The following is a 27,379-nucleotide window of genomic DNA, read 5'->3' on the forward strand; positions in this document are numbered from 1 at the left end:
GATAGCAAAAGCGTGTGGTCCAAACATAGCCATTTTCACTTTTAAGGGTAGCTGGGCAAGTAGACTGTTCAAGGTTGACCTCCTTGAGATATTTACTCACAAAGGGAAAAAGACCTCCAACAACCCTTCTCTCTGGATTGTGATACCTTGACTGATGATTTCGACAACTCAATACTGGTCATAATATTCCAAACAGGGGCCCTGTAACTTGGTCTGATTCTCATCTTTAAGTCTCAAACTCAATTGGGGTCGGGCCGAATTATTTGTTTCTTAATTCAGGTTGAGCTCGAACTAACAATCAACCCGTGACAGTCATAAGTCGAAGATATATACGTATATGCAATTTGTGGAAAGAAGAAAGCAAGAACCATTGGAGATGATGACAGTAAATACTAAATACAACATGAAATGGATGGGGTGGGGGGGAAGGGGATTAAACAGCCCACTATTTCACAGACGCAACTCATGATTTACATGTGATATCTATACATTTAGCTGAGAGCTACACTAAACCCGCTAACCACAGTAAGCTGTACAGTGATAGAAGGAAGCGAGCACTAACATGATAATCTAGTATTGGATTCTACTCCCAACCCATCAACTTCTTTCTCACACCCTCCTCAATCTTGTTTCTTGACACACAAAAACCATCCCCTTCATCCAGTAGGATTCTGTATACTTCCCACTCCCGATCCTGGATCATGTGTCTCGCTATCTCCACCTGAGGAAATGAAAACAAGACAGAAAAAGGGCCAGTAAGATTAGGTAGGATAGCATAATATTTCATGTAAGACGATTAATGAATTAGATCAGAGCTGGTACCGAAAATATTTGGATGTTGAGAAGCTTTAGAGCAAGAGTAATGTCGTAAAAAACAAGCGGTCTGCCCCTGCCAGACAGTTCAACAGGGTTTGCTACCAGCAGCTCAGTATCAGGCCCCCTGCTCCGCACAGCCACTCTAAGAGGACGGAAGAGCTCCATTCTCAACCGAGAGGATAGAGCATTTCGCTTATTTGGATCAACTATCTTCTTCCCGTCCACTTGCCTCACAAGCAAGTCTGCTTCACACATTCCCTTTGCATTTGCGGAGAATCGCCCGTAAGAAGTCTGACCAACCACAAATTTTGAACATGAAAATTATCAGAAACAAATTGGAAAATCACCCGGAGAAAAAAAGGGCAGTACATAGGGAACTTTTACAGTAAGCAAAGCCCACACAATCTTCAAAAACCGATCACACAGCATTATGCACTGCCTATTCCTCAAAAAGATGATCGCTTACACAAATAATTGGTATAATTGATAAAAAAACATAATGAATAAGTTCTATCTAGTTTAAAGTATATATACCTGGATATTATAATCCTTCAGGGTTCTCATGATATCATAAATGAGACCTTTGTGATCCTGACAGATGATTTGAATGAGTGTGTGAGAGGGACTGAGGGAATTGTCCATTGTAACAGACAAACTGTTGGAGGCAGCAGATCCATTTGAGCGTTCGTTAGGCAACTCTAAACTGAAGATTTCTTCAGTGATTGCAGGAGGAAGAAATGAAGAGCCCTGTGAACATGCAGTAACCTCTGGGCCAGCCAATTCAATCTCAACACTCATCATGGCATCCCCTAACACAGCTTTCAGACGATGGATTGTATCTTCCTGTCTCTTCTTAGTATGAAGTTCATTTCTATAATTAAGTGCAAAACAGAATCTGAATTAAATATCAGAAGCAAAATCCAATAACTGTTGATTTTATACATGGTCATCTCAAAATCTGAGTGTAAGAAATCAAATATCTAACCTTATAAGAAAAAAAAATCAAAGCAATATTGTCATATTAAAACCACAGAGAAAATTATACAGCAACAGTTGTTTAAACATAAGTGTGTACTACGGGTGGAAACATTTGTAATTAGTAAGTATCATAACTCTGAAGAAAAGGAAGCCATCTGTTCAACAGGATTTTAAGTTCCAAGCAGTCACATTAAGGACCGTATTTTACTTCCTTCACAATCCTTATTAAAGATTGTGATGAAATTTTGACAAGGTTCGACCTTTCTCAACAAATGTCTGGAATCCTGGTGAAACTTAACCATGTTTGGTTTTTAGAACGTTCCAAGAAAAGGAAAAATAAATAACAATAAGCAAAATAATTTTATCATGTTTGGTTTACCATGGAAAATACGAAAGAAGATTAAATATAAGTAAAATTAGATAGAAATCTATGTATTTTCAAATTATTTAATCATTATGTAGAAGAAAAAGAAGTTAAATGAGCTTAAAGAAGCATGCAAAAATAATTTATCAAGCTTAAATTTATTTTTCATTTTTCTTCACTTTTTATTTCCTTCTATTTTTTTCTCTCTATTTTCTTTCTCTCATATTTTCACTTGAATTTTCTAAGAACCAAACATAGGATAAGTTAAAAGCTTATGGATATCAAGAGATACGAGTAAATTTAATCTAGAATTGATATTGGTGTCATAAGTGTAATTTAGGGTGTGCTAGGAAGCAAGTGCATCCAATAATGATCCCCAGTTGTCTATAAATCCTTGTACCAACATAATCAAAAGCAGTCCCCCAGTGTATGCAGGCTGCCACTAAATACTTGGACTGCAGTTGAAAAATTCCCACCAATCATAAAATTGGCAATCAGATTATTAAATGCTTTGCCTCAGTTTATTGACTATTCTAAGAACCCGTTATGGAAATGGGATCGCCCACTTAGGATTTGCATTATGCCCTTCTGAGGTTCTGATTGGTTTAACATCTTCAGTCAGTAGCACATAGAAAATATGATCATGAATAAAAAAGATTCATTGCCCCAAGCGTTAATGGTCAAATTATTTAACTCCTCAAGTTGCCTTTCTCTACTGTCTCCAATTACCTGTACTAGTCCCAATCATTTGGTCTAGAGATGAGATGCATCTGGATTTTTTTCTTATAGGCATGAGGTGATCCACAATGTTACTATATTTTACCATTGCCTCACCCATTTCCATCACAAAGCACATGTCATGCACCAGTAGCGATCATTAGCATTAATTTCGCCAATACTTTGCTTGGTTGCCATGACAACAAGAAAAGAAAGGCCAACTTGGAATCCCATAACTTGTCACTCTGCACAAAGTTAGGTAACTAGGTTCCAAAGTCTCTTTTCATTGCCCATAAATCAAACACACAAATAGGAAAGAGAAAAGGGAAAAGAGAAGCAGAAACGTAGCACTACAGTTACATGTCAAGAACGACAAACCTGGTGTCTGTGACGAAAAAGAGGTCCATCACTCTCCCATCTGGGGCAGTTGATACCTTCACTCTCTTTATTGTAAGCTCCAGCTCACAAAGAACCTCAGTTACATCTACAGGAGGGGGAAAAAAGGAAGTTCAAATCAAATATGTAACTCTAATTTTCATAATCTTCAACATCTGAACATCTGCAGAACCGAGTGTACTAGGAAATTGAGATGATGAAAAATTTACCAGACATAGAAAACATTATCCTGATAATAGTAATAGTAATAATAGTACATGCATCACAACTTCATCCCTGCAGGCATGTCCATGCCCTTTCTCCTTGTCCATAACCTTTCACTTTCAACTCAAAAGAAAGCAGACATCATCCCAACTCCTTTAGCGAGGGGACCATGTCCATTTTTATAGTCAATTGGATTCCAAGATAAGTATGCAAAAGATTAAGCATGTTCCGATGTATTTGAAAATTAGCAATGAGAAAGACTCAAACCTAATTATTTTGGCGAGAATTACAAGAAAAGAAAAAATTACCATGTAATAGACCTTTCCGGTCATGGTAACACCAGAACTTCAAGAGGAACACATCCGGTGGCTTTGGTTGCTGCTGAAATTCTGGTTTGTAAAAGCTAATCCCTGAGGCAGAGGAACACGAAGGACAGACCTCCATCAGTCTCTTGTGCAACAAATTCCACCTTGTGTTTGGTTTTCCAACCACCCAGAATAATATGTAGCACCATTTTCCATCAGTTGAAACATCTTTAGCACACAAAAAGGGAAGAAATATCAGTCAGGTATTTAAAATAATAATAATAATTGTAGAGAAATCGCAAGCCAAATGTTGTGTTGGGAATCTAATTCCCAAAACAAAAGTTTATGATATTTGAACGAAATGAGAAATCAGACTGCATAGATCAGTTCACACAAAGAATAAAAAAATAAAAAATAAAATTTGTGGAAAATCAAAGAAATCGAGATTGATAGCCCAGGCCTTGTTTTGATAAGGATCCCTTGTCCCAAAAAATGAACTATAGGAAATTGAAGGAAAAAAAAAAATACATAGCACCAGCAATCGCTTACTTGGTCAGAAATCTAATATTTCCCCCCAAAAAAGGTTTAAGAAAATATGGCTCATCCCTGCAACGATTCTCAAAACCCACAACAGGAATGCCAAAAAACCGAACAAAGATGCAAGATTCAGAACGATCCATGTCCGGTTTTTCTAGGAATCTAATATCCTACCCAGTTTTTCTAGGAATCTAATATCCTACCCAAAAAAAATCAGAAAAAAAAAAAAATGATCCATGATGTTTCCCCCCTCTCTCCCCCCTCTCTCTTCTCCATTTTCCTGCAACAAACCTTGAAAAAGTAAAATAAGTACCAAATGAAAGAAACTGACCTCCTCTGGTAATGCTTAACCCAAACTGCAATATAATCCTGCACAAATCACACCCCAGCCCAGTCTTGTCCGGGCAATTGACAGTAATCTCGGCGGGGTCACCTGGCTTCTCAGCTTGCCGGATGAGCACCACATCCTCATAGTCATATAGAATGCCCATTTGATCTCACTCCCTCCGTCACTCTCCGCCCACTCTTGTTTTTGCTCTGTTCTTGTTGGCTTCAATGACTCAGAAAGTGATGATGATAAAGCACGCAATCCAGATGGGTATTTTTTTGTTTGGTGCTTGTTCAATTCAGCACAGACACTCGGAGAGATTCCGTTGAAGCAATATCAGATACCAACTATGACAATAGATCATGGGCTCCTCCTCCTCCTCTGCTTTCTCACTCGTTTTCTCCACTTTATCTTTCTCTTTTCTTTTCTTTTCTTTTCCTCTCCCGGAATTTCAATTTCTCGTCCTTTTCAATATATAGGAAATTTGAAAAAAACGTGGCAATCCAGTGTGTCCAAGTCCAACTTGGTTTCACAGCTGCGCCCAACGTTAATGGCCTACCCGTTGAAAAGTCAAAGTTTTAGCTTTTGACCCGTCTAACCTGTATGATCAACGGTTAGAAACTTAGATGCATTAATTCATTTGGATAATCCCAAATTAAAAAGAAAATGGAAAATACTCATAAATTTGATTGATCTAGATATATAAAAGGAAAAAAAAAAAATTGTCCTCAATAAAAAATTAAAAATCTTTATATATTATTTAAATAATTCATCATCCACTTTAATTCAAGAATGTCTTTCTAATAATTACTTTATTCTTAAATATATTTTTTATTTATTTCATAAAACCTTATTTTACCTTATGCAAGTTACATCTTACATCCCCACAAATCTTTGCCTAACCCCACAAATCTTTGCCCAAATTAATGATTTCCATATGGGCCATTTTTTCATAAAATAACCAAATTGAGATCCTTTTGCTTTATTAGGATTGCATTTAATCGAGGCATGATGCCTAATTTAGATTGTACATATGTAATCGATCCATACTACACCCCTGCTCGGAGGTTAGAGATCAACTTTGATACAATGTGTAACAATATATACCCAATCATATTTAAATTTTATGTTCAGAAGGGTTCTCACGACCTTAAAATGCATCTACAAGATTAAGAAGAACTTATATTTATATAACGTTAAGAATTTTTTCTCATATCTGATGTGGGACATTACATAGTATTCAATTATTATAATAAACAAATTATTGTTAATATTGCCATTATACAAGAAAAATGCATTGAATAATTTACATTATCATTTTACATGTGGAGTAATTATTATTTTGTTTTATTACATATGAATTAATTATTATTATTGTTTTTAAATTAAATTTGAGAAAAAAAAAAGGTAGAATTTTCTCATGTCCATTAATAGTGGAGCTTGAATGGTGACTAAAAGCTATGGTTATATGTAATATTGCTTTAAATTTGGTACAATTCATTGGGTGCCACATTGACTTTTAGTTGCACTACTTGATATTCTTTATTAAAAAAGACAATGAGGGTTCATTGGTTTAAAGGATGTGAAAGTTACAAGATGTAGGAGGTGAAGGGGAGTTCTTAAAGTCAAAGATTTTAACGCATGAGTTTGGCTTTTTAAAGCAATCAAATGCATATTAGAAAAACAAAATTTTTGTGGAAAACCTTCACACAATAACATATGATTGTAAACTTACAATCCACTAAATATAAAAATGAAATATATATAATCATACTATCGTGTTTCGTGTTGAAGGTGCTTCTTAAATTACTCTTTGATTGAGAGGATGCGTTGAAAGTTTTGCATTAAACACAAAGAATAATGATTTAAAAGTTTATTGCTAAATATATATTTATATATAAGAGAAAATTTAGAGCATTTGGGATCAATTCAGAAATCATATTTTATCAAAACAATAATTTAAAATTTTAATGAATTTAGCAGAATTTGGAAATATTTTTATAAATATATACTTTTAAAAAAATATTAATTTAATTTTTTTTTCAAATTAATTTTATTTCAATTTTTCATAAGTTAGGTCTATATCAAAGAGTGTAAACATAGGAAAGTATGACCAAAATCAATGATTTTAAGTTAAGTTTTCCTATTCAACTTAAATCCTATTGGGGCTTACTAATTAATGGCGAAAATGGTCATATTTTTTTTCACATTTTTCATGTTGATGAAAAGACACAAATTGCATTGACATAAAACATGAAAAAATTAATCTTTACTAAGAATAAAAAAAAATATTTTTTGATTTTGGATCATATTTGTAAAGCAACATACTTAATGTCAAGATTTGACATCAATGATAATTATATCATCCTCATTATTAGAATCATGAAAGTAAAACCCTTTCATGAGTTGGTGACAACTCCAAGTTTTTTTTTTAATGATTTATTTTAAATGTATATATATATATATATATTATTCATAAATATAATAATTACATATTGAATTACTATTTTTGTTTTAAAAGTCTATCAAATAATAAATGTTTTTAAATTATATTGCACACGTAGAAGTTTGAAAAATAACAACCTACTCTTATGTCAAATATGGTATTTAATCAATTTAACGGTGATGATTGTTTTTTGACTTTTTTTAATTCAGTTAAAAATAACATATTGATATTAATTAATATAATTAAACTAAATCTATTAATAACAAGTTCAATCTAATTATATTAATTGATGTCAGAAGATTATTTTTAATTGAGAATAAAAAGCTAAGACCTATTTGGCAATATTTTTCGGAATGAGTTTTTTTTTTTTAAGAATAAAAAACACTGAAAAACATGTTTAAAAACTAGAAAACCTTTTTCTACTTTCTATTCTCAAAAATAAAAAATATGATGTTTTTAGAAAATATTTTTAATTGTTTTTAATTGTTTTAATTTGGTTTTTTAGAGCTATTTTAAAAAATAATTATACAAACATCATTATGATTAAAAATAAAGCTTTAAACATAAAATTTATTTTTAAAACATATTTAAAAATATTAAAAATGAGTTAAAAATATTTTAGATTCTCAAACAGATTTTTTTTTTTAAATATCATAAAATAATTTTCTAAAATTGTTTTCAAAAACTATTTTTTGTTTTAAAAACAATGATAGAATAAGCCTTAAATATATTGATATTTTCTATTCATTCAAAAAACAAACATTACCTACGTACTTATATTATTAAAAAGTAATAATTTCTAATAATTTTGGTTTTAAAATATATGAAATAATATTTTTTTTTAATCATATCATTAAATTGAAATATGAAAAAAAATAAAATAAAAAATTAAAGGACATTAAAACACACATATCCCTAAGTTTGTTTTTAATAACCTTAATCCAGGCAACTGCCGACTCTCCAGTCGTAAGTGAGAAATCCTTGTGAGCCATTAAAAAAAAAAATCCCAAAATATCATCATATTATCGTTTGCGGATAAGTTGGGAGAAGGTATTTTATTTTATCACGATATGTTTGATCCTGTTAATTTATCACCAACCGCCCATCTTTCTTGTCCATCAAGCAATAGCCACGAGGCTGTTGTCTCCCCAAATTCTTCGCACGTGCTTTCTCTCACTGTTGAACAACCTTTTCAATTAATTTCTTTATAACTGCCAATTACAACTGCGCGTCTTTATTAGCCTTCCTGTTGGAGTTTTTGGTAATTTCCTAAAATACGCGCTTAACCAATCAAATCACATTTCCGAAATAATAAAAAAATAAAATATATATATTATATTTTAAATTTAGCCGTTATTAATAATTAATTCAAGATTTACAATAATGGGAAATTGAAATTGTATACAAGGTAGGATCATAGGACAATAATTTAGTTATTTTTCCCCGGGAAACAATCACGTGTCATCATTTTATATTGGGAATTTTTTAGGTTTAGTAAAAGTTTTAGGTTTGAAATTTTTCACCGACCGTTTGAAATTTGTTATTATTATAATTAATTATGTTGTAAATTGGACGAAACAAAAAATATATTTTAATTTTAATTTTATATTTATTGGTTGCCCTATTATTATTTTTTCTTATTTAATTCTCAATCGTTTTCATTATATTATTTTACTTTATTTTTATTTATTAAGTTATTTTATATATCAATTTAAATTAATTTTAAGTTATTTTATATTTAAATTAATGACTTAAAATTTATTATTTAATTTTTATTTTAAGTATTAAGGTTGTTCGATAAAATTAACTTAAAATATATTTTAAATCATCAAATTAATATATTTATTATTATAAATTATAATTAGGGTAAATAAGGTTGAGTAATAGTGGAGGTAGTGGATGATAAAAGTAATTAGGGTAAATAAAGGATAAAAATGGTAAAATAAAGATATGAATTTGGGAATAAGTTAATTATTTTTATTTATCACTTAAAGTTATTTTTTATTTTAAGTTATTTTATTAAATTATTTTATAAAATATACTTAATTTACTTAATGACTTAAATTAAATTATTAATTTACTTTAAGTTATTAAGTTGATTTAAAAAAACTCACTTAAATATTTACTTAAAAAATTATTTTACATCGAGCATCCAATATTTTTAAATAGTAAAATTATAATAATTAAACATTTGTTTATATATATTTATTTATTTTGATGTTTTAAAATTAAAAACTTCAATAAAAATAAAATATCTTATAAAAAATGTATCTTATATATCTTTAAAAATTATTTTAAATTTGAGGTTTAAAATAATTTTTAAAACCATTATTCTTTTATATAAATATCTAAGATTTTTTGTATAATATATAAAAATTATTATTAATTTTTTATTGTAAAAGAATTGCTTCAAAATTATTTAGAAGCTTGTTCTTCCAAATATTTTTTAAAATAAATATTTCTTAAAATTTTCTTGATGTTTTATTTATTTATTTTTTAATATTTCGAATCTATTTTGAAAATTTTAATATAATTGTCAAAATCATTGACATATGAGTTTTATTATTAAATACAAAAATATGTGTATAAAACTTCGTACTCCTGGATTTTAGGAATTATTTATTTATTACTTAAGAAATTTTCGAACAAGTTTGATTTTGATTCCATTTGTAAGAGGGTCCAAGAGTCTATTCGTGGTGACATGAAATTTCCATGAAACCGGCAAAATGCTGACGTCATTAGATGACGAAAGACGTGCGGAGGGCGCACACTTGTCCGCCCACAACCAACTTTTATCTAACTCCACCAACCGGGTAGGTTAAACCAACTGCGAGAACTTTTAGTGTAAATTTCTTTTATATCCTTTTAAAACGTAGGCAAAAACCTTTATTTTACACTATTCACCGACCCCTTTTATCAATTCAACACATTTTTTTTACGGGTTTGATAAAGTATAAATGAGTTTAGATCAAATTTGTATTGATCTGTATAGTTTATTTAAGGATCAATTTGTATGATATGAATTCAACCCACATGAATTTATTTAAAAATCATGTTATTAATCTAATTATATTTTTAAACCATTTAATTTATATTTGACTCATTGCAAAATTTATTTTTAAGTAAATAAATTAATTGATTCTTAAATATGTTTGGTTGAGACATAGACATATACAAAACCTACTTCAACCTAATTATTAAATGAGATCTAATTATTAAATGAATTATATGATGTATTACTTATTTAATAAAATATAATATTTGAGTTTATGTTTTTGACACGACTATTATTCGTGTTGAGCTTGGATTGAACCATGTGATAAAATATCCTAGGTTTTGATATGACATGACATGAATAAGACCCATCAAACAAATTGTGACTCCTAATTTTTAGAAATAGTTTATTAATAAAAAAAAAACCTAAAAATTAATGTGAAATGACAAAATCGAGGAAAAAAAAAAAAAGATATCAATCGATATCTACACATGATATTTATGAATAATATCAAGATAAAAAGAAAATAAGATATAATAATTATTGCATGTAAAATTAAGATAAAAAAATGACGAGATAAGTAAAATATGGAATCATATAATTCACATTACACACGTTATACTACTTAATTGATGATGCCTTTTTGTATTTTTAGGCAATAGAGTGGGAAGTGGGAACTAAATTCGATGAATCTGAAGTTGTCAATTCACGTGATCAACATTTGGTGAAGATAGTTTATAATTGAAGAGGAGGTTGTGCATATTTAAATAGGGGGGATAGGTGGTTGGTTGCTTCGTGGGGTGGCAGACTTTGGACTTTGCACTACCTTTTACACTAAGTTTTGGGTTTGTTCATGTCATATGCTTTTGAAAAAGGAATATTCCACTTCAATCTTCCCATTAGATTCTTTTTTTATACATATTTGGGTGCTAATTTAATTTGAAATGTGTTGACTGGGGGTTTGGACCCGGAATTTGTTTTGTTTGTTGGCCTTGTCTGCCTGCTTAATTGGGGCCTAGGCCGTCTCTTTGATTTGCACATGGAACCCCACCAACTAGGCTACAAAGGGAAGGGTTTTTATATGACATCCCCGCAATAATCCACGACATTGAGTACACGTTTCTAACTTTTCTAATATTTAAAAATTTTTACCATTCAGAATCATAAAAATATTATAAATATTTTTTAAAATCACAGTCAAACACACTTTAAGGTTGAGTTTTTACATAGAGTGTTTTCGTAAAAACGTTTTCCATTTTTTAAAGAATTATTTATCAAATGTTTCTCCAAAAAAACAATATAAGGTTATGTTTGGTTTTTAGAAAATTTGAGAAAAACTATAAAGGAAAGAAAAGTAGAAGAAAAAAAAATATAAAGGAAATAAAAAATAAATTTAAAATCACTAAATTATTTTTATTTGTTACTTCAAATTCATTTATTTTATTTTAACTCATTGATATAAATATTAAATAATTTGAAAATGTATAAGTTTTTTTTTACTAGTTTTAATTATATTTTATTTACTTTTATATCTTTTGTATGATAGTCAAATATGAGAAAATAATTTTTTTTAGTATTTTTTTTTAGTACTTTTTGAAAACCAAATATAACCTAAGTAATTTTTTTAATACTAGAAGTGATTTTTTACATTCTAAATTTTATTAAACACTTACTTTTTTTTTTCAAAAATACATTTTAGGTTAAAAATATTTTCTAAAATAACTTCTGATTCTAAATAAATTATCATATAATTAATAGAAATGGTCCTAATTTCATTTCCTTTTCTTTTTTACCTTAATCTAATTACTAGTATAATTTTTTCTTTGAGCCATCTTTATTTATTTCTATTTTTTTCACTAATTTTATGTTGTTGTATTTATATTAATATTTTATTTTTATTAAGCATTAAAAAATGAAAAAAAAAATCAATATGTTAATTTTTTTATTTAAAAAAAATCAAATATTTTAATTTTTTATATTCAATAAAAATTTTATAATAAGTCATAAAAAAAAAAGTAGAAAAATAAATAATTTAAAATTTAAAAACAAACTACTTTTAACAAAAAAACTAAAAAAACAAACACCCTCAAAGTTAAAAATTGACCATAGTACAAAATCTATTTTCATATAAGAAAAAGTTATAAAAATAGACTTATTATTTTTAATTTCTAGATTTAATAAGATTTTCTTCCAGATTTCCTAATTTCTTGTTTTTTTTTTTTTTTTGGTTTTTCAATAGAGTTTTGTGTGAGTTCTGACTACTGAAGTGGGCCATTGAGTTTTGGGTCAAAAGGGCCTTTTGGGCCAAGTATATAGACTATGGGCCCGTTTGAATTTGCCTTCGAAGCGGCATCTTTGTTGCCATGCAGAGTCACGTAATAATCTTATTATTATTTTTTAAAATTCACATTTAAATAATGTTTTTATTTTTATTTTTTATTTTATGTAAATATCGAAAAACGTAAGATCACATGTCCAAAAATGCGACTTTAGTATAAAATTTGTAAAACCGCATTTCAGTACTGCGGGTTCTATATAAACTATGTATAACTGCACAGGGATAATGTGGCTCCAATTGAAATTCATATTTTTTTTGAACTTTTTTCAATTATATTGTAAATCTCTAATTATTTTTTCAAATATTATATTTATCTTTTTTAGTCATTTATTTATTTTTTTAATAGATTTTAATTTTTTTTTGCATATTCTAGTGTGAACATTATCATCAATCCTATAAATTAATAAACTCCTCGTGATCTTCATTATCCATATTTCATTAAAAAAATTCAATTCTCGGTTGGTTTCCACTATTTCAAAATTTTTAGTTTTTATACATTATTTTTGTTATTTTATACTATCATATTTAAGTTGTTATTTTATTAAAATTATTAATTCAAGGAAAAAAATAGGATGATAACATAAAATTATTGTGTCTGCGTAAACTTTAATACAAACAATGTTAGTTTAAGAACACAAAGATAAAATAATCTACACAACGGTATATGAAGTTTTAACATGATTCGACCAATCATGTCTATATTCACAGATGAGAGACAATAATTTCACTATATCATAGAAAATATTATAGATGACAAAATTATATATAACTATTGAGTTCTTGAAACATCCTATGTTTCTTCACTTCTTGTATTCACATTCTAAACCATGAACTTCCTCACCCCATTAGTGTGTTATATTCTTTCTAACATCTCTATCTCATAATTTTTTCTGATTTAGAATATTAATTTATAGAGATATTCCTAATAACTTTCCTTATTCTATAAAAAAAATTTAATATTATAATAACATATCAATTTATGAAATATTTTATAAAATATTCTTTACGAAAAATAATCTATACTAATTAGGAATTTGTGATACTTTAAAAAATGAATAAAATTAATATTTAAAATATTATGAAGAAGAATTTATAATATTTTTAATTATATATTTATTCAACTACTAACCCACAATTCCAACATCAAAGAGGAACTACTTTTTAACTCAATTGAATGAATAAATGATAAGATAATTACATGATGTTGTGTGTAAGTAATTTTAGTTGGTGAGTGGTGTTTGTATCATACCATAGGTCAGACATCCTATCGACATATGTCATGAATAATAATTGAGTAACAAATATAAACCAAAATACTATCTAATTATTAAACATATAACACATAATATAACTCATTTAACTCACTCAATAATTTGGTGTTAGTTAAAGAACTTCAAATCATATTGAAGTTCAATTGCCTTACTACTAGGCACCTTCGTTATATACCCCAAAAAATGTAAGGAACTAGGACAACTTCTACAAGTAGCCAGGTTAGATTATTTCAAGGTCAAGTGTTAGAAGGAAAGGGGGCAAGTGTCAATTAGAGTTTTGCACTAACCCTAACAAAACCGAAGGATAACACCATTTTGGTGGAAGGTATGATTTCAGTCTATACGATTTGGGTGCATGTTTTGTTTGATATGAGTGCAACACATTCTTTTTTCTCTGCATCTTATGCATATGCATTGAGGTTGAAAATAGAAAAGGTAGAAAACCCGTTGTACATTAAGTCCCCTATGGACATGAATTCTAGAGTTGACAATGTTATGATACAACCTTTAAAAGCATAATATGATATAACAAATTTAAAATTCATCATTTATTTAATAATATTTCGGATTTTCTTTTATTAATCCTTATTCAATATATTATACTTTTTAGGCATTCTCACTTAACATCTCTTGCATTGTATATGACTTAGGTGCATTAGGAGTTACATGGAGATCTAAGTCATGAGTTTCTTACAAAGAGATGATTTGTTTACAATCAGTTTATAGACTTAGACAATTCATTAAAGGTTGTAGTATACTACTTTCCAATTGGAGGATAACTGGTCTTAACCATTGGGATGAATTTCCTATGGTGAGTGCACTGATGTATATGATTATACATTGGACATGACCTACAGAGAGTCATGACGTAAGACTATCGAGTAGTTATGATTTTACTAAGCTACTATGTTGTGTTTTCTCTTAACCTTGAGAGAATATTGAGGTTGTGCCAAAATTCGCATTAACTTTGACCTATGAGTGAGATCCTAAAGTGATCATATATTCTATATGAATTAGGTTATTATTAATGGAAACCAAAAGCAATAGGTATTCTCAATATAGACACCATGATATCTCATGGGATTAAAACAATATGTCCCATTGGGTGATCCTAAGGATGTTTGTTTGGGTAATATATGGTCATAGTAGTTCTTTAAGTGGAACTTGACATTAGTTCTAATGAGCTAAGATATGTTAATTGACCATAGTACAGGAGGATTTGAAACTCAATAATGGTAGAGGTAATTTTGTAATAATGGTAATTTTTACCTTGTTAAATTATGAACATTAATTAATGGAAAGATTGTATAAAATGGATAGCAGGTCATGGACCTAAACACTTATGTTGTAATAGATATAAGATATTAGAGTGCAATTAATTATTTATAGTGAGTTGTTGAGTTAACTTTAAAATTGAATTTTTGAGAGAGTCATACGTACTATCTTATGGGTCATAATGGTCTTCATTCAAGCTCATATACATTGTTGACATGTTTTATGAGAGTTGGATCAACTTTAAATTCACTTATGTGCATAAGGGTATTTTGGTAATTACATAAGATTGCACTTGGGTTAGTGAACGACATCTTTACATTGAGCTAATTGATTAATAAGATAATCTTGTAAGGCTAATTAATCAATTATGACTTTTTATAGACTAGATTAAATGACCCAAGTCTATGTGAACTTATGTCACTTATAAGTTAGGGTTTCATTCTTCCATTCTCCTCTCTCATGTTCTTAAGAGAGCCCTAGCCTCCACCTTTAAAGATTTCCACCATCTTTTTGCCAAAGCTTAAGGATGAGCCATCAGGTAAAAGGTCTCTAGGTCTACAAAATCGTCTTCAATACTTGAAATTTAAGGTTTAGAACATCTCAACCTAAAGATTATTTTTTTTAAACAAATATATTCAGCAGATATTAATATGAAAATACATTACTGAATTGTAATTGTGTATTCAAGATATTTTTTTTGAACACCATTTATAAGGGATAATTACACTACATATACCCGTGCAAAATCATCACAATGGGACACCAAGTTATCCAATTCTTCATCACCTTCCAATTCTTTGATGATTTTGGGATCAAATTTGAGTGTGTAGTAGAACTTCTTTCCATCAAGGGAAATATTCAATTTCTCTAATACTCTAACATCGAATTCCTCGTGAAGTTATGGATAATGCATTTATATGCCATCTAAGAAAAATCAAATATTCACTTGCTTTTATTAAAAATCCCAAATTTTACATTTTTTATTTTTCAAAGCATCATTATATATATTAATTAAATAATGTTTATATTTTTATTAAAAAATATTTTAAATATAAATAAATATATATTCCTGGCACCACTGTACACGTGTACAGAGACTGATGCCACCCTACAGCCACGCGTTCCTCATGCAACACAAAGCTTCTGCATGGGTCACACACATATCCTCACTCGGAAGGGCCTTTTCTAAACCACAAAGACTATTATGCCCATATGTACTTCTGAAAAGTATTTAAATGGGGACAAAATCGTAATTGCAGCCCGGTGAAGCAGAGCTCAAGGAGGAGGGGAGGGGACGATGGGAGGAGGTCTAACCTGTGCCCTTGGAGTCGCGGCACTCCTAACCTGCGCACTCGCAGCCTCTGCAATTTCACTCCACGAACACGATACCCCATGGGACCCGAACATAGTCCAAGTAACAGACGGTCACAGCCACAGAAAATTCGGGGTAGATGGTGTATTGGGCACAGAGAAAGAGTTCAGAATGTTCATGGAGAAGTACGGGAAAGAGTACAGTAGCAGAGAGGAGTACGTGCACCGCCTAGGGATATTCGCGAAGAACATGGTGAGGGCGGCGGAGCACCAGGCGCTTGACCCAACGGCGTTACACGGCGTCACGCCCTTCTCCGATCTCTCCGAGGAGGAGTTCGAGAGGATGTTCACGGGAGTGGTGGGTAGGCCTCACATGAAGGGAGGAGTTGCGGAGACTGCAGCGGCCTTGGAGGTGGATGGGTTGCCGGAGAGTTTTGACTGGAGGGAGAAAGGAGCTGTCACTGAGGTGAAGATGCAGGTAATTGGTTCGGTATTTCTTCACTCATTTTTGCTAATTGATATTTAAATTCATTCTTCAGCTGGGCTGAAGGCCCCATATATATATATTAGTCAAAGGCAAAGGAGCTTGTAATATTGATGCAGGGCACATGTGGATCATGCTGGGCTTTTAGCACCACAGGGGCAGTGGAAGGAGCCCATTTCATTTCAACAAAGAAACTTCTCACTCTAAGTGAGCAACAACTTGTAGACTGTGATCACATGGTAATTATAAGCTTAATTTGTGTTTGGATTCTTCTTCCGAGTCTTTCATCTGGACTTTGGTCATAATGAACCTAAAAGCTTTTGGAGGGTTTGTTATAATGAACATTTCTGATCATGCACAAATCCAATTAATACTTGTTTCTGTTATATTTTTCTCAAGTGCGATATAAGGGACAAGACCGCATGTGACAGTGGTTGCGAGGGAGGCCTTATGACAAATGCTTACAAGTATTTGATTGAGGCAGGAGGTTTGGAGGAGGAAAGTTCATATCCTTACACCGGCAAGCATGGCGAATGCAAGTTTAAACCAGACAGAGTAGCAGTTAGAGTTGTGAATTTCACCGAAGTCCCCATCAATGAGAACCAGATCGCCGCCAATTTAGTCTGCCATGGTCCCCTTGCAGGTTAGTATCTTATGCACATCCATTGTCAAATAATAAGAAGAAGATAACATGATTGAAAGTGGATTAATCAAAGACCTATTGCAGTTGGTTTGAATGCAATCTTCATGCAAACTTACATCGGTGGAGTGTCGTGTCCTCTCATATGCCCCAAGAGATGGATAAACCATGGCGTTTTGCTGGTGGGGTATGGTGCAAAGGGGTACTCCATCCTGAGGTTTGGCTACAAGCCCTACTGGATCATTAAGAATTCATGGGGCAAGAGATGGGGAGAACACGGCTATTACCGGCTTTGCAGGGGCCATGGCATGTGTGGGATGAACACTATGGTCTCTGCAGTGGTGACTCAAACCTCCTAAAACTTTCTATTTTACTATGCTACTTCTGTTTGTGATATATATATACATGGATGGAAATGAGTAAACCCATGGTTGTTCCGCTTGTGAAATATTGGCCAGAAATGAATAATAAAAGGTTATTTAATATAGTGCTTCAGCAAACCAATTGCCGGGAATACCCGGATTTCTCCATTCTTTGGCCCTGGATCATATAGGGTGCATGCATGCATCCATCATAAGTTTTTTCTAGACCTAACGCAGCAGAAAGACTATAGAACGTTCGTACCTGTGATGTAGATATTTCTATATCAATTTCCATCCCATGAAGACTCTAAAAGACTCTGAAATTGCAGTGGTCATTGTAGAACTCGATCTTTCCTTCTATGGGTCTTGGCACAAGAGAAGGGTGGTGACTAGGTTCAAGTTTCAAAAAATACGAGAGGAAGAATGAATTCATAACCCTTAACGGGTTTATGCAGGTTTTCATGTAGGTTTAAGTGTCTTAGTCCAATTTTATTTTATTTTAATTAACTTTTATTCTTTTATATTTTTATAGAAAAACTCCAGATGTTTAAAATCTTTTATAATTTTCATATAATTTGTTTAGAAAATCTAATAACATTTCCATTAAAAAATATATTTATTTAAATTTTTTTCAGTTTTTTTTTTTTTATACAAAGTTATAACAAATTTATTTGTAATCATTTGTAAAGTTACATCTCATATAATACATTTAAAATAGATTTACTTATGCATTATATATTAAAGTCTCATTTATTATTGATTAAAATCATTAACATTGAATTCATTTTTTAAGTTAGACATAATCCAATCCAAATATAACCCAATGTTTGGATGAGCTTGGACAATCATTTTCAATGTTCGAGTTGGATTTGAGTTAAGTTTTTTCAATCTAAATTCAATTTGGGTTGAATTTTTGGATTAAGGTTTGGACAGAGTTGGATTTGAGTTATGTTTTTTCAATCTGAATTCAATTTGAGTTGAATTTTTGGGTTAAAGTTTGGAGAATCTGAGTTTAACTCAAATCAATTTAATGTTTTATAATATTTATAATATATCTTATTCTATATAATAATATTTATTTATTTTTTATAATTTTAAGAAAAAAATAAATTTATATTATATAGTATGGTTTTCATTATTTTTAGAAAATATATAAATTTATGTTTATTCTTTTATTGTTATTTTATTTGTTTTTAAATTTTTATATAAATATATTAAAATAATATCATAAATAGATTTTGAATTATACAACTCAATTAATCTGAGTTGAATTAAAAAAAATGAGGTTAAGTTGAGTACCTCGGGTTAGAGTTCGGATTGGGTTGAGTTTAGATTAATTATTTCTAAATTTGAGTTGGGTTCAAATTAATCAGCAGCTCAATTAACAGTTATGGATTTTGAACCATTAATGAGTGGAACTGAAAGAGATCAAAGTAAAGAAGCATTGTCTTCTTCACCAAATCTTATAATGTTGCATACCCAAATGAAAATTGGTACTTCTGTTAAACCTTTAAACCTAAATCAAAGATTCAAAAGAATTAAGCCATCGAGCATGTTTTAATTAATATTTATCTTCATTCTTTTTAACTCATATTTATTTTCGTTGATTTTAAATTATAAATACATAAAATAACTATAAAATATTTATTATAAAAAATAAATCATAAATATAGAATTATAATTCTAAAACATATCCTCATTAATATGTACAAATAAGATAAAAGGAATTTAGAATTAAAAATAAATAAACTACTTAAAATTAAAAATAATTTTAAATTAGAATGTCAAATTGTCTAACTAAATATGCTTAATCTACTGAATGACTTAAATTAAGTTATTAGATCGTAAGTCATTAAATTAATTTACCGAACACCCTCTATAACAAACAATAAGATTAGCCTACAACAAATAATAAGATAACAAGGGCACAGGCTGCATGCATTCTTATTCCCAAAAAGAAATTTGTGTTACATCATGAGCTGCTAAGAAATGTTTCATAACCAACAAAATACCAAAATTTTATCCAGAATTCCTAGCTGTGGGCTGTGGGCAAATTATTTACAAGCATACTGAGAATTCAAGGACAGCATGCCCAAATTATTCAACTGTGTAATATAAAAAAAGATATAGGCTTCAATACAACAGAGGGAATCACATTTGAGCAACCCTTTTTTCTGGCTCCTTTGATTCAGCAGGTGTGTTTTCAGGAAGTTTGTTTTCAAACCACCTCTTGAGCATCTCCAGTGCAACTCGGGGCTGATCCATGGGAACCATGTGACCAGCATCATGGACCTGTTTATGGTTACATATTAAATTAAACCACCATGTCAGAACCAGCAATCACCTACTTCCTAAGTCTACTGCTATGTGAGAAAGACATGGTTTGAGAGAGAGACCTTGAGGAAGGTAAGAGGGCCGTGGATTTTCATCAGTCCAGCTTTTGAATCACCAATTACAAAAGGAACTTCAGGAGCCGCTTGGAACTCTAGTTGACCACCCCATTCCATGGCATGCACCCATCTTGAGTTACCTGTTCAAGTCAAGCACATTTTCAGCATGGATAATTATTCAAAAGGTTAGCTCACTAAATAAAAGGAAAAAAACACCAAGGTTTAAATTAAGCTCAAAAAGTTACCAAGCCAATTGCAGATTAGGTCATATTCTCCAGCATATACAAGCAATTTGATTCCATCTTCTAGAAGATCAGGAATACCAACTTCAAGATTCCTCATCCAGTCCATTAGCAAAGCCTGATACACAGCAGGGCTACATGGTACAAATTCTATGTCCCCAACTCCAAGAGCAGCTCTTACAGGTTTCTGGTTCAGGAATTTCTCCATGTTTGAGAAGTCATAGCAGAGGCTCCCCTCGCACGTCTTTCTTATGTCATAGTACTGTAGAGAACACAACTAATGCCTATCAATATTTTAAGATGTGCTTGTCTTTCCCTGACATGGTTCTCTCACATGGTGCTAAGATGCATGTTTACCTGCTCTCTTTAATGGGCTGTTTTCTCACTAGTTGAGTTGATAAAGAATCTGGTCTATTCCAGAATCTTCTTTTGTTGAAGAAAAGTCTCAAATAAAAAACAAGCACATTTTTTCAGTTGCAATCAACATGAAATTCACCCTTCAGTATTATTGTAAAAGGATTTTATATTTCCCGAGATGTTATGTAAATAAAAGAATAAAAAAAATTTATATATATATATATATTTCCAAGTTTATTCTGAGGGTATCTGATGTTGATTATAAATGTCTTAAAATGCTTTGGGCAGAAAACATGTTCTAGAAGAAATGATAGCAAACAGGACAAAACATAATCTAAATTTGTGATTAATATGTTGACGGCATCAACAAACATTCAACAGGGATATACAAAGGGTCAGGGGGAGGCTCCCTATCCCCGTCCCCACTTGTAAATTTATTCCCCATCCCTGTCCCCTGTTGTAAATTTATTCCCCATCCCCACCCCATTCTCCATCCTAGAGTAAGCAGGACAAGGACGGGGAATCCCTGTTAGGAGGTCAAATTCCTCATCCAATATGGGAATCCCTATTAAGAGGCAAATTCATATATAGAAAAATAAAAAATTATTATAGCATATTATTATTTTTAAATTATATATATATATATATATATATATATTATAATATAATAAACATAATCGGTGCAGGGACAAGAACAGATTCAGGCCAGGGAATAGGTTCCCCATCTCCATCCCTGCCTCATTAGGGGCAGATCCCCCTAGGGACCCGACCCCATGGGTTTTCTTGTCATCTTTAATTCAATATGCCATCCAGACACTAAAGAAGGAAGGATTTATGTGTACTCTTACATTCGTGTCACCAGAAAGGGCCATGATTTTACTGAATATGGAATTGCAAACAAAATATGAAGCCATGCAAGAGATTGTCCCATCAGTGCCTGAAACAGTTAAAAGGAATGCTTATTAGAAATAAGCACCTTTTCCAATGTGTGCACACACAGAAGGGTTAAAAGAAGACACCAGCACATAGAAGGGGAAAAGAAGGAACCTGGAAAAGAAAAGGGAACAAGCTCATTAAAGAGGGAATAGGACCACACACACAGAAACAAGGGTTAAAAGAATACACCAACACATATAGAAGGAGAAAAAGAAAGAATGGGAAAAAGAAGGAACCTGGAGAAGAAAAAGGTACAAGCTCACTAAAGAGGAAGAGAAGGAGGACAAGGAGGAAGAAGTTACCACAAAGTGAAGAAGAAGAAGAAGAAGAAGTTACCACAAAGCTTTATTGCCATCTCACACACAGGAAGCACCTTGTTGATACGGTCATAATCAGTTTTTTCAATCATCCCCATCTCTAATGCATAATCTGTATATGCTTTGTACTGGATTTGAGGATTAGTAAGGCCATTACCAATTGCAAATCCCTGCCCCAGCATTTTGAGCAGCAAATCAACACTTAGAAAGCTAAACAATATTCACACTTAAAAGCTACAATTCTGAATAGTGCAATCAATTCTATACCTTAAGGTTTATGTGAATTCCTCCTTTAGCTTTGTTCCCTCGGTGAATTCGAGCAGCCAAAGCAGGAATATAGTGCCCAGCATACGATTCTCCAGCTATGTAAAAATCATTGTTTGTAAACAAAGGATGCTCCTCAAAGAAGGCCTAATAACAGAGAAAATAGCCCTGTCAGAACAACAGATTGTTACACAGATAAAACTCAATGTTCCAATGACATCGTTTTCTCCTTTCCTGTTGTTTACATGATAAAATATGCCATCATCGAGTGGTCTTCTAAACCAATATAATCAAAGAGTGATCCAATTATGTTAAATAATATGCCTAAATGAAGGCTACACTTCAAAGATTGCCTTGCTCAGAAATGCAATAATTGGATAGGAGGTTAACATTAAATCCCATGGTTACAAAAGAAAATAAGGATTAACAAAAATTATAAAAAAAAAACAAAACAAAACAGACCTGCAAGAAGTCAAATAGGTCATTACTGATGGCCTCTTCATTGTGGCGAATGTCACGTAGATCGGAGCTATAACTAAAGCCAGTCCCAATGGGTTGGTCAACATATAATAGGTTTGATATCTGCAGAATCAACATCATGATTACATAAACTTTCACAAAGAACTCTAAAGTCATTGTAGGGAAACTTTTCAAATAAAACAAATGAAAATGAAAACCCAAAATATAGGTGTCTGATTGGATACACTTCTTATTTTTTGTTTTAGAAAGTAGTAATAAATTCTATATAAAAAGTAGAACATCTTGTACAAAAAGTATAAATTTACCTTGTATCTTTAAAAATCACTTTCAAAAATGTTAAAATTTGAAGTCGTAAAAGTTTTTTGATACCTCAAATTTTTTTAGTTTCTAAAACAATTACTTTTTCTATGTAAGCTTCTAAGAGTTCTTGTATGTTACATAAAAGTTACTACTATTTTTTTATTTTAAAAACAAAAAACAGGAGTATTCAAATGGAAACTAACTTGTCTAAATAAAAATTCTACTTTGATATTCTACAACTTCTAATAGCTTAATTCTGTCCACTGCATTAAGCTCCATTGAGTCCATTCTGTTATAGCAGCAAGCACAAAATGCTGCAGTGATAGCTCAGTCTGTCAGACAATATGCTTAACACATGTCAAAGACTGTTCTGATGTTTGAAACAAAGTCAAATTAAAGAAATACTAAAGTAAATCACTTTGATTATGGAGGTTGCAAGAAAGTTTTCTAGTTTTTGGGATAGGGGAAAATTAGATGACCTAACCTACAGACTACAGAAGGCAGTAGGCTGAAACAAGATCTGACAATGGATATAACCCAAGGTAGGTGAAATTAAATGGGAGTGGACAGTTGCTACATGTGCACTAGCTGGAAATGGACATAAAAGATTCTGCATAGTAACTTGGGTGAAAAATACAGTGGTGGGTCATACAACCACTGTTCTAATAAAAAACAGCATATTTCCAGACAAATGTATGCATAATAATTACAGTAACAGCAGTGAATGCCTAAAGTCTGTAATATGAATGAAAATAAACTGAAATTAAATTCTTCCTTTCAAAGCAGCCCAGAAGCATGGAAAGGGACATGGGGGCATGTCTTTATAAAGCATCAAGGATCCTACAAGTTAAGAATCCATCTTGATATTCCCCAGTCCATTTCAATACAAGTCATTATTAAAGCGCTGAATTTGCAACTAAGTAGATCTCAGTGCTATCAAATGCACTCCTCATGAAATTCACAATAATAAGGAATGATGAAGAAAATCTAAGAATTCATATTTTAATGATCCATGTTTCATTTATCTAGCTGCACAAAATCATATAATTTAACTCCCTTACAATCAAAAAATCTAATTCCCATACTCTCCTCGTAGTTTAAAGTTAAATAATTAACAATGTTACTTCGAAAAATCACAACTAGACGACAAGGAGGGCAAAGAAATAGGCAACCTCTGATTTCACATATGTACTTCATAGCTGTGAAGTATCCATGTTGGACATGACATGACAAGAGCATGCTATTGTTAAGATATATATCCAACAAATATGTTCAACAATGAAAAGAAGAACCAAATTATAATTCATTGCAACTAATCTTAAACTCATTTTTCTCTTTTTTCATAAACTTATTATTTTTAAACTTAAAATTAAACTTAAATCAGAAACAATCACTTTCATTAATCAATCAAATTTAGCAAATCAGATTATTTGATCAGAAACAACCACCTTCATTCATTAATCAATTATAGCATCAATTATAGCAAATCATATTATTAAGTTGCATCCCCTCATCATAAGATGGATTTGGGCAATAGACCCACATTAGCCCCTGACACTTGCACTATTAAGTCGTGTCCCCTCATCATAAGATGGATTCGGGAACAAGACCCACATTGGCCCCTGAGACTTGCACCTGAGTCCATGTTGAAGTTAACTATAGTATGTTATTAAGTGTTAATTTAGCTGTAAAAATTCAACCAGCTATAATGGAAAAAAAAATGAAAATTAAACAAGAAAAAAGATACCTTGTCCCAACCCCAGTCATTCCACATAAGAGACATGTTTGCGGCAATAGTGAAGGGCCCATTTTCATAAAAAAGAGCCAATTCACTACCACACCCTGGCCCTCCAGTCAACCAGATGACAACAGGGTCCTTCCTGCTGTCGCGTGATTCAAAGAATAGGTAGAACATCCTACAGACAATGAAAGGAGGAATTCAACATTGGGTGAAAAACAACACATGCACACCAAAACATGCTGCCAAACACTTTCTAGGAAGATATAACTAATATGGCATTAGTTGCAAGGTATAATGCATTGACATAAGACGCAAATATAATTTGATCCAGCTTCTCAATCCACAAAAATTTGACAACCACTTAGATAACATTAATCCCCTTAAGCCATACCAAGGATGGATACCATCATGCACACATCCACATGCAAAATGATGCCATTCATCCAGTAGAGATATCACTTCATAATAAAGCAACAGGCTCCAGTAAAAATGCATAAATTTGGTTCTAACCGATGATCAAATTCATGCCTTGTCATTTTATTAATCAAGTTCTCCAATAAAGAATCCAACTCTATGGGACTTCTTTATTCATAAAGATTTCCAGTGAAAAATCAAAGTTCAATTTTCATAAAATCACTCACTTGTTGGATTGAACAAAAACATTTAGGGTTTTATCAGCATAAAAAAAATCAATATATGACACCCATCACATACCAATAAACCCTAAAATCCAAAGAAAAGCACACAATTCCCACATTCCAAATAAAGAAAATAAATAAAATTCCAGGGTTCCCTATTCACCAATTAATCACATAACTCCTGCCACATATCAATAAAGCCTACAAAAAAACAGACAAAAATGAAAATTCAAGGGTTTCAAAAACAAACCTAGCAGCGAGAGAGTGCCTAAGCTTGTAGTAGCCGGCATGTTGACTCAGGTCCTTAACCGACGCATCGGAGTAATCAATACCAGGGAACCTCAGACGTCTCTCCACAAGTTTCTTTGTGGACTCACCCTCCCAATCCATGCCATTGACCGCCTCTGCATCTTTGGGGAATAAATTGAGTTCCCTTATCAGCTTCTCTGCTTGCAACGTTGGAAACTTAGGGTTCAAAGAAGGCCTTAAAAAACCATTCACAGAAGAGAGAGGAGAGAGAACAACAAGAAAAAGAGAAAGAAGAGAGAGATTCACTGAATTCTCCATTCTTCTCCAACTCTGCTGAATCTTCAATATGCAATACATATATATATATACATGCATGGGTGTTTCAAAGAGAGAAAAAAGTGGAACCAACGTTCAATTCAATGCAGTCTAGAGGCAAGAGAGAAGAGTGGTTGGGTGGTGACATGGCAGCAGTTGTTTGCTTTGGCAGGAAGAGAACATCTTTTCAAGGCTTGGTCTTACATGCAAACTTTCTTACCCTTCATAACTTGCACAACAACTGATGTATGCCAATCAAAAACCATAACTGCATTTTCCATGATAACAAAATTGTTCATTTTGCTCAAGTTCTGGAAAATCCATATTTAGATATTTTACTAATGTAGAAAATTGGAAAGCTTGTAATATACTACACTCTTAGTTTCAATAGTTTTTTTGAGTGTATGATTGATCTATGATCAGATAAATTTAGTATACATGTTACAATTTTGAGTGAATTTGATATGGGTGAGGGAAGATGGTATAAGAGGACTAATACTAATTATTATAAATAAACTATTCAAGTTTGTTTTATCTGAAATCACAAGATTGGTTAGCTCTCAACAAAAACTACATTTGATGAAATGCGGTGTTGATTAGCTCTCAAACAAACAAATACCTCTCTTCATGTAGTTCCACTTCATGATTAAAATCAAGAGTAAATAAAGCTCCCCAGCCTTCACATTTCTCAAACAACAAACTCAGATATTAGCCAATGTTTTACTCGTGTAGAATGTTGAAAAGAAAAGCTTGTAAGATACTACACTCTTATTTTCATTAAGTCATTGAGTATATGATTGATCCAAGATCAGATAAATTTGGTATAAATCTTAATACTATTGAATGAATTTGATGTGGGAGGTAGAAGATAATAAACCACTGATCCTTATTATTATAAGTAAAGTTATTCAAATTTGTTTTATCTGAAATTACAAGATTGTGTTAGGTCTCAGTAAAATTGGATTTGATTGAAATAAAAGATTGATTAGCCCTCAAACAAACAAATATCTCTCTCTTCATGCAGTTTCACTTAATGATTAAAATCAAGAGAAAATAAAACTTACTACCGTCAAAATTTTGACACAGCTGTATACATTTGTCACGACTGACATAACAAATTTGCAAGATCAAATTAATATCCAATCCTAAAAATTAAAAACTCTGAATTCCGGACTAGCATTAACCACCGTAACTGAAGCTGCAAACCCAGAACACAAAAACACACACACCAACAAAACAAAAGCAAAAATGCCGTACCTCCACTCACCCAGTTTGAATCATCCATTCCCAACAAAGCCCACCTCAAAATCACTCCTCCTCGTCACTCTCACGCTAAAATAACTTGTTTCATCTCTGTATTTCCCTTCTTCCTCATCCCAAGCC

At 31.6% G+C, this 27,379-nt stretch overlaps 3 protein-coding genes across 7 annotated transcripts; 1 reads left to right on the forward strand and 2 right to left on the reverse strand.

Moving 5' to 3' along the window:
* Positions 1 to 343: 343 nt before the first annotated feature.
* Positions 344 to 5,085, reverse strand: LOC100266711 (ACT domain-containing protein ACR10). The gene is made up of 6 exons (XM_002266904.5): positions 4,649 to 5,085; positions 3,784 to 4,008; positions 3,254 to 3,359; positions 1,351 to 1,687; positions 823 to 1,107; positions 344 to 721 (listed from the first exon to the last, which is right to left on the reverse strand). Exons 1-6 carry the CDS (start codon positions 4,806 to 4,808, stop codon positions 584 to 586), a joined length of 1,251 nt encoding a protein of 416 aa, XP_002266940.1. The 5' UTR covers positions 4,809 to 5,085; the 3' UTR covers positions 344 to 583.
* An 11,077-nt stretch (positions 5,086 to 16,162) lies between these two features.
* On the forward strand, positions 16,163 to 17,890 carry LOC100244387 (probable cysteine protease RD19D). 2 transcript variants are annotated; one of them, XM_002266785.4, is made up of 4 exons: positions 16,163 to 16,759; positions 16,885 to 17,004; positions 17,165 to 17,408; positions 17,493 to 17,890. In XM_002266785.4, the coding sequence occupies exons 1-4, from the start codon at positions 16,268 to 16,270 to the stop codon at positions 17,762 to 17,764; spliced, it is 1,128 nt and encodes a 375-aa protein (XP_002266821.1). In that variant the 5' UTR covers positions 16,163 to 16,267; the 3' UTR covers positions 17,765 to 17,890. The 2 variants fall into 2 exon arrangements, with proteins under 2 accessions (XP_002266821.1, XP_059598136.1); XM_059742153.1 differs by having other exon boundaries at positions 16,212 to 16,759; positions 16,852 to 17,004.
* A 1,789-nt stretch (positions 17,891 to 19,679) lies between these two features.
* LOC100242723 (serine carboxypeptidase-like) lies at positions 19,680 to 27,379 on the reverse strand. 4 transcript variants are annotated; one of them, XM_010660038.2, is made up of 11 exons: positions 27,264 to 27,360; positions 26,616 to 26,673; positions 25,683 to 25,878; positions 24,801 to 24,969; positions 22,736 to 22,855; positions 22,277 to 22,420; positions 22,029 to 22,179; positions 21,605 to 21,693; positions 20,403 to 20,661; positions 20,164 to 20,297; positions 19,680 to 20,059 (listed from the first exon to the last, which is right to left on the reverse strand). In XM_010660038.2, exons 1-11 carry the CDS (start codon positions 27,279 to 27,281, stop codon positions 19,919 to 19,921), a joined length of 1,479 nt encoding a protein of 492 aa, XP_010658340.1. In that variant the 5' UTR covers positions 27,282 to 27,360; the 3' UTR covers positions 19,680 to 19,918. The 4 variants fall into 4 exon arrangements, with proteins under 4 accessions (XP_010658340.1, XP_010658343.1, XP_010658342.1 ...); XM_010660041.3 differs by lacking the exon at positions 26,616 to 26,673 and having other exon boundaries at positions 27,264 to 27,379; XM_010660040.3 differs by lacking the exon at positions 26,616 to 26,673 and having other exon boundaries at positions 27,254 to 27,370.

The sequence above is a fragment of the Vitis vinifera genome, chromosome 13, assembly GCF_030704535.1.
Source record: "Vitis vinifera cultivar Pinot Noir 40024 chromosome 13, ASM3070453v1".
In the NCBI taxonomy this organism is placed as follows: Eukaryota; Viridiplantae; Streptophyta; class Magnoliopsida; order Vitales; family Vitaceae; genus Vitis; species Vitis vinifera.

What these genes read in the sequence shown, in the direction of transcription:
- LOC100244387 (XM_059742153.1), top strand. Translation starts at nt 16,268, where the DNA reads ATGGGAGGAGGTCTAACCTGTGCCCTTGGAGTCGCGGCACTCCTAACC. An exon ending in TCACTGAGGTGAAGATGCAG is followed by an intron (nt 16,760 to 16,851) that starts GTAATTGGTTCG and finishes TATATATATTAG; the next exon opens with TCAAAGGCAAAGGAGCTTGT. An exon ending in TTGTAGACTGTGATCACATG is followed by an intron (nt 17,005 to 17,164) that starts GTAATTATAAGC and finishes ATTTTTCTCAAG; the next exon opens with TGCGATATAAGGGACAAGAC.
- LOC100242723 (XM_010660037.2), bottom strand. Translation starts at nt 26,056, where the DNA reads ATGCATGTATATATATATATGTATTGCATATTGAAGATTCAGCAGAGT. An exon ending in ACCTATTTGACTTCTTGCAG is followed by an intron (nt 22,421 to 22,735) that starts GTCTGTTTTGTT and finishes CTCTGTTATTAG; the next exon opens with GCCTTCTTTGAGGAGCATCC. An exon ending in GATGGCAATAAAGCTTTGTG is followed by an intron (nt 21,694 to 22,028) that starts GTAACTTCTTCT and finishes TAACTGTTTCAG; the next exon opens with GCACTGATGGGACAATCTCT.
- LOC100266711 (XM_002266904.5), bottom strand. Translation starts at nt 4,808, where the DNA reads ATGGGCATTCTATATGACTATGAGGATGTGGTGCTCATCCGGCAAGCT. An exon ending in GTTAAGCATTACCAGAGGAG is followed by an intron (nt 4,009 to 4,648) that starts GTCAGTTTCTTT and finishes TGTGTGCTAAAG; the next exon opens with ATGTTTCAACTGATGGAAAA. An exon ending in TCAACATCCAAATATTTTCG is followed by an intron (nt 722 to 822) that starts GTACCAGCTCTG and finishes TCATTTCCTCAG; the next exon opens with GTGGAGATAGCGAGACACAT.